The sequence below is a fragment of the Triticum aestivum genome, chromosome 1A (genome assembly GCF_018294505.1).
Source record: "Triticum aestivum cultivar Chinese Spring chromosome 1A, IWGSC CS RefSeq v2.1, whole genome shotgun sequence".
Classification (NCBI taxonomy): Eukaryota; Viridiplantae; Streptophyta; class Magnoliopsida; order Poales; family Poaceae; genus Triticum; species Triticum aestivum.
Window position 1 is genome coordinate 431,845,240 of NC_057794.1, and position 7,009 is coordinate 431,852,248.

Sequence of the window (7,009 nt, forward strand, 5' to 3'; positions counted from 1 at the left end):
AAGTTAATAATGATAGTGCAACTTATTTGTGGCACTGCCGTTTAGGTCATATTGGTGTAAAATGCATGAAGAAACTCCATGCTGATGGACTTTTGGAATCACTTGATGCTTGCGAACCATGCCTCATGGGCAAGATGACTAAGACTCCATTCTCCGGAACAATGGAGCAAGCAATTGACTTATTGGAAATCATACATACTGATGTATGCGGTCCGATGAGTGTTAAGGCTCATGACAAGTATCGTTATTTTCTGACATTCACAGATGATTTGAGCAGATATGGGTATATCTACTTAATGAAACACAAGTCTGAAACATTTGAAAAGTTCAAAGAATTTCAGAGTGAAGTGGAGAATCATAGTAACAAAAATAAAAGTTTCTACGATATGATCGCAGAAGAAAAATATTTGAGTTGCGAGTTTGGCCTTCAGTTAAAACAACGTGAAATAGTTTCACTACTCACGCCACCTGGAACACCATAGTGTAATGGTGTGTCCGAACGTCATAACCGTACTTTATTAGATATCGTGCGATCTATGATGTCTCTTACCAATTTACCACTATCGTTTTGGGGTTATGCATTAGAGACAGCTACATTCACGTTAAATAGGGCACCATCTAAATCCGTTGAGACGACGCCGTATGAACTATGGTTTGGCAAGAAACCTAAGCTGTCGTTTCTTAAAGTTTGAGGTTGCAATGCATGTGAAAAAGTTTCAACCTGATAAGCTCAAACCCAAATCGAAGAAGTGCGTCTTCATAGGATACCCAAAAGAAAATGTTGGGTACACCTTCTATCACAGATTCGAAGGCAAGATATTCATTGCTGAGAATGGATCCTTTCTAGAGAAGGAGTTTCTCTCGAAAGAAGTGAGTGGGAGGAAAGTAGAACTTGATGAGGTAACTGTACCTGCTCCCTTATTGGAAAGTAGTTCATCACAGAAATCTGTTCCTCTGACTACTACACCAATTAGTGAGGAAGCTAATGATGATGATCATGTAACTTCAGATCAAGTTACTACCGAACCTCATAGGTAAACTAGAGTGAGATCCGCACCAGAGTGGTATGGTAATCCTGTTCTGGAGGTCATGTTACTTGACCATGACGAGCCTACGAACTATGAGGAAGCGATGATGAGCTCAGATTCCGCGAAATGGCTAGAGGCCATGAAATCTGAGATGAGATCCATGTATGAGAACAAAGTATGGACTTTGATTGACTTGCCCATTGATCGGTGAGCCATTGAGATTAAATGGATCTTCAAGAGGAAGACAGACGTTGATAGTAGTGTTACTATCTAGAAAGCTAGAATTGTCGCAAAAAGGTTTTCGACAAGTTCAAGGTGTTGACTACGATGAGAGTTTCTCACTCGTATCTATGCTTAAGTCTGTCCGAATCATGTTAGAAATTGCCGCATTTTATGAAATCTGGCAAATGGATAAACAAAATTGTATTCCTTAATGGATTTATTAAAGAAGAGTTATATATGATGCAACTAGAAGGTTTTGTCAATCCTAAAGGTACTAACAAAATATGCAAGCTCCAGCGATCCATCTATGGACTGGTGCAAGCATCTCGGAGTTGGAATATACGCTTTGATAAGTTGATCAAAGCATATAGTTTTATACATACTTGTGGTGAAGCCTGTATTTACAAGAAAGTGAGTGGGAGCACTACAACATTTCTGATAAGTATATGTGAATGACATATTGTTGATCGGAGATAATGTAGAATTATTCTGCAAAGCATAAAGGAATGTTTGAAAGGAGTTTTTCAAAGAAAGACCTCAGTGAAGCTGCTTACATATTGAGCATCAAGATCTATAGAGATAGATCAATACGCTTGATAAGTTTTTCAATGAGTACATACCTTGACAAGATTTTGAAGTAGTTCAAAATGGAACAGTCAAAGAAGGAGTTCTTGCCTGTGTTACAAGGTGTGAAGTTGAGTAAGACTCGAAACCCGACCACGGCAGAAGATAGAGAGAGAATGAAAGTCATTGACTATGCCTCAGCCATAGGTTCTATAAAAGTATGCCATGCTGTGTACCAGACCTATTGTATACCCTGCCCTGAGTTTGGCAAAGGAGTACAATAGTGATCTAGGAGTAGATCACTGGACATTGGTCAAAATTATCCTTAGTGGAATAAGGATATGTTTCTCGATTATGGAAGTGACAAAAGGTTCGTTGTAAAGGGTTACGTCGATGCAAATTTTGACACTGATCCAGATGACTCTAAATCTCAATCTGGATACATATTGAAAGTAGGAGCAATTAGCTAGCTCTGTGCAGAGCATTGTTGACATAGAAATTGCAAAATACTTACGGATCTGAATGTGGCAGACCCATCGACTAAACATCTCTCACAAGCAAAACATGATCACACCTCAGTACTCTTTGGGTGTTAATCACATAGCAATGTGAACTAGATTATTGACTCTAGTAAACCCTTTGGGTGTTGGTCACATGTCGATGTGAACTATGGGTGTTAATCACATGGTGATGTGAACTATTGGTATTAAATCATATGGCGATGTGAACTAGATTATTGACTCTAGTGCAAGTGGGAGACTGAAGGAAATATGCCCTAGAGGCAATAATAAAGTTATTATTTATTTCCTTATATCATGATAAATGTTTATTATTCATGCTAGAATTGTATTAACCGGAAACATAATACATGTGTGAATACATAGACAAACAGAGTGTCACTAGTATGCCTCTACTTGACTAGCTCGTTCATCAAAGATGGTTATGTTTCCTAACCATAGACATGAGTTGTCATTTGATTAACATGATCACATCATTAGGAGAATGATGTGATTGACTTGACCCATTTCGTTAGCTTAGCACTTGATCGTTTAGTTTGTTGCTATTGCTTTCTTCATGACTTATACATGTTCCTATGACTATGAGATTATGCAAATCCCGTTTACCGGAGGAACACTTTGTGTGCCACCAAACGTCACAACGTAACTGGGTGATTATAAAGGTGCTCTACAGGTGTCTCCGAAGGTACTTGTTGGGTTGGCGTATTTCGAGATTAGGATTTGTCACTCCAATTGTCGGAGAGGTATCTCTGGGCCCACTCGGTAATGCACATCACTATAAGCCTTGCAAGCATTGCAACTAATGAGTTAGTTACGGGATGATGTATTACGGAACGAGTAAAGAGACTTGCCGGTAACGAGATTGAACTAGGTATTGAGATACCGACGATCAAATCTCGGGCAAGTAACGTACCGATGACAAAGGGAACAACGTATGTTGTTATGCGGTTTGACCGATAAAATATCTTCGTAGAATATGTGGGACCCAATATGAGCATCCAGGTTCCGCTATTGGTTATTGACCGGAGACGTGTCTCGGTCATGTCTACATTGTTCTCGAACCCGTAGGGTCCGCACGCTTAAGGTTTCGATGACAGTTATATTATGAGTTTATGGTTTTTGATGTACCGAAGGAGTTCGGAGTCTCGGATGAGATCGGGGACATGACGAGGATTCTCGAAATGGTCGAGACGTAAAGATCGATATATTGGACAACTATATTCGGACATCAAAAAGGTTCCGAGTGATTCGGGTATTTTTTGGAGTACCGGAGAGTTACGGGAATTCGCCGGGAAGTATATGGGCCTTATTGGGCCATACGGGAATAGAGGAGAGAGGACAAAAGGAAGGAGGCGCGCGCCCCCCCTCTGGTCCGAATTGGACAAGGGGTGCAGCCCCCTTTTCCTTGTTCCTCTCCCCCTCTTTCCTTCTCTCCTACTCCAACAAGGGAAGGAGTCCTACTCCCGGTGGGAGTAGGACTCCCCCTTTGGCGCGCCCTCCTCCTAGGCCGGCCGCCTCCCCCCTTGCTCCTTTATATATGGGGGCAGGGGGCACCCCATAGACACAACAATTGATCCTTGAGATCTATTAGCCGTGTGCGGTGCCCTCCTCCACCATAATCCTCGATAATATTGTAGCAGTGCTTAGGCGAAGCCCTGCGACGGTAGAACATCAAGATCGTCACCACGCCGTTGTGCTGACGGAACTCTTCCCTGACATTCTGCTGGATCGGAGTCCGGGGATCATCATCGAGCTGAACGTGTGCTAGAACTCGGAGGTGCCGTAGTTTCGGTGCTTGATCGATCGGGTCGTGAAGACGTGCGACTACATCAACCGTGTTGTGCTAACGCTTCCGCTTTCGGTCTACGAGGGTACGTAGACAACACTCTCCCTTCTCGTTGCTATGCATCACCATGATCTTGCGTGTGCGTAGGAAATTTTTCGAAATTACTACATTCCCTAATAGCACCATCCGAGGAAACGCCGACGAGCCGGTACTAGCCGCGGCGACGACGGCTTGGACGAGGCTGAGCTGGCTAGGGTTTAACCCTAGCATATAGAGCGCCTCCCTCGTTGTCGCCGTGACGCGGGCGTTGGTGACCTCCTGCCGCGCGGCGGCGAGGACGGCGGCCTCACCCCTCGCGTCCGCGGCGTGCCTCCGGCCCTTCCTCTTGGCCGACTTCCTTGCCCGTTCTTCGGGCGTCAGCGCCTTCTTCGGCTTGGTCGCGGCGGCGGTCTTGCGCGGCGCACGAGGCTTGCCTTTCCCGGTGGGGGCGGCGGCACCGGACGAGGCGAGGGAGGCGAGGCCGGCGGCGGCGTCGAGGTCGATGACGTCCTCCATGGCTGGTTGGGGGCGGAAGCACGCGTAGGCGGGAGTGTTTTTAGGGAAAATAGGGGGAAATGGCGGGCCCGGAAGAGGAGTAGTCGCGCGCGCGTCCGTCTCGTGTCCGCGCTGACGCAAATCCGACTCAAAAATGAGTCGGGAATGGGTCGCCCGCGGACGAAAAACGGACGCGCGTCCGTTTGCGTCGGCGCGTTGGGCCGACTTTTCTGTCCGCGCCGACCCAGACGGACGGCGGCGGACGAAATGGGTCGCCCCGTTGGAGTTGCTCTTATTGTTTCTTCGTGGGATTTTATTGATCGGTGTACCAGTGTGAAGTGTGTCCAGGTACAAAATATTGATGAATATAGTTGAACACATTGGTCATAAAGAGAGATATTTCTTCAACCATGCTTCATAATTTACACTTCTGAGAATACATTGATCAAAATGGAATAGTCGAACAAATTCACTGAATAGAGTGTGTTTTCCCCCCAACTTTTTCAAAGTATTTTCGCAAGAAAAAACTCTTCTCAAAGCAGCACCAAAGTAGATCTACAGCCCGAGGACCGGTAGATGTATTTTGCTGGAAAACGGGGAGACATGTGCTTCCTTTTCCCACTTCACAGTTCACGCTCTAGCCCCAGCCCCCGATCTCCGGCAATGTCGCTCCACCAGCGGCCGCACCAGAAGCCGCTGGGCGCCGACTCCCTCCCCGTCTCCACGACCCCCGCTAACGCCGCCCCTTCCCGCCCCCTGCCCCTCCTCACGCTCCCCTACCTCTTCTCCCTTCTCGCGCTCCTCCTCCTACTCGCCCTCCTCTTCCCCTGGGGGCCGCCCCGCCACTCCGCGCTGGCCTCCCCGTGGCGCTCCTACACGCTCCAAGACGCCGCCGCCTTCGCCGCGGCCTCCGGCAACGGCACCATCATCCTCGCCGCCGTCTCCGGGCCGTACCTCCCCTTCCTCTCCAACTGGCTCATCAGCGTCCGCCGCGCCGGCCGCGCTAACCAGGTGCTCGTCATCGCCGAGGACTACGAGACCCTCGAGCGCATCAATGCCGCATGGCCCGGCCACGCCGTCCTCGTGCCCCCCGCGCCCGACGCCCAGGCCGCCCACAAGTTCGGGTCACAGGTGGGGGAGAAATCTCGGTTACCTTACTCCCCACCCAAGCTGTTCGATGAAATGTCCATGTGCGTGACTGTGCCTGCTCTTGTGTGCAGGGCTTCTTTAACTTCACCTCGCGGCGGCCGCGACACCTGCTGCAGATTCTCGAGCTGGGGTACAGCGTCATGTACAATGACGTCGACATGGTGTGGCTTGCCGACCCGTTTCCATACCTAGTCGGCAATCACGACATCTACTTCATGGACGACATGAGTGAAGTACGTACAATTGTTGTGTTTGTCGTTGGGGCTGTTGGAAGAGTATTTGATGATGTGGGAATTGTTGGTGCAGGTGAAGCCACTGAATCATTCACATGCGCTGCCGCCGCCAGGTAAGAAGGGGCGGCCATACATTTGCAGCTGTATGATCTTCCTGCAGCCAACAGAAGGGGCAAAGCTGTTGATGAGGAAGTGGATTGAGGAGCTCAAGGAACAGCCCTGGTCGAGGAAAGCGAAATCAAATGATCAGCCAGCATTCAACTGGGCTTTACTAAAGACTACTGGGCAGGTTAGGCATGAACATTTAAATGTTTTCTGTGGCAATTGAATTTGAACTTTATTTCGTTGCATTTGCTTGAACTGAGCATATTCATTTGTTTCTTCGCTTAAACAAACTAGTGGCACAGAGTTATCTGGTAAATGGGTTCAGGGCTGCTTAAAGTTTAAATTGATTTTCGTGTATGCTCTTTAGTCTAGGCCAGTTGAAGTACCGAGGAACTCAAATTTTGATATCAATCTGGATCGTATATAGGCTTGTTTAAAAATGTACACAATCTTTGCCAACACTTTCCTGTACATTTTTTTAGAAGTAGCACTGATGTTCCAAACTTCTAATATATGATTTTTTGTGTGGTGCCATGTGCTAATGTGTTATTTCGGTTTGTCAAACTATCAATATACCGTGTGCCATAAATGGATGTACCTCTACATGTGCATCATTGCGGTTGTGTGAGCTTGTGTTTTGCAGTTGTTATGTATTATCTTATCATTTTTGCCAGTGTTTTTTTATCTCAAGGTAAGCGGTAGGGAGAGACTCGCTCCTTGAGGGACATGACGTAGCAGCATTAGGTGGAGTCATGTTGAACTTGGACTTAAGTTCTTCACTTCTTTGTGTCTCAAATTGTCCAACCAGGCTCAAGTCCTAGGTCGAACAAACTCCCTAGGAGTGCCATGTGCTAATGTGTTATTTCGGTT

At 46.8% G+C, this 7,009-nt stretch overlaps 1 protein-coding gene across 2 annotated transcripts in view; it reads left to right on the forward strand.

The window, feature by feature from the left end:
* The first annotated feature begins 5,249 nt into the window (after positions 1-5,249).
* LOC123054182 (uncharacterized) overlaps positions 5,250-7,009 on the forward strand; it is a 6,168-nt gene continuing 4,408 nt past the window's right edge. Inside the window, exons 1-3 of one of the 2 annotated variants that reach the window (XM_044477901.1) lie at positions 5,250-5,783; positions 5,873-6,034; positions 6,108-6,323. In XM_044477901.1, coding sequence (XP_044333836.1) covers positions 5,256-5,783; positions 5,873-6,034; positions 6,108-6,323 — 906 coding nt within the window. In that variant the 5' untranslated portion in view covers positions 5,250-5,255. The remainder of the gene's footprint in view (positions 5,784-5,872; positions 6,035-6,107; positions 6,324-7,009) is intronic. The other variant, XR_006426069.1, reaches the window with a different exon arrangement.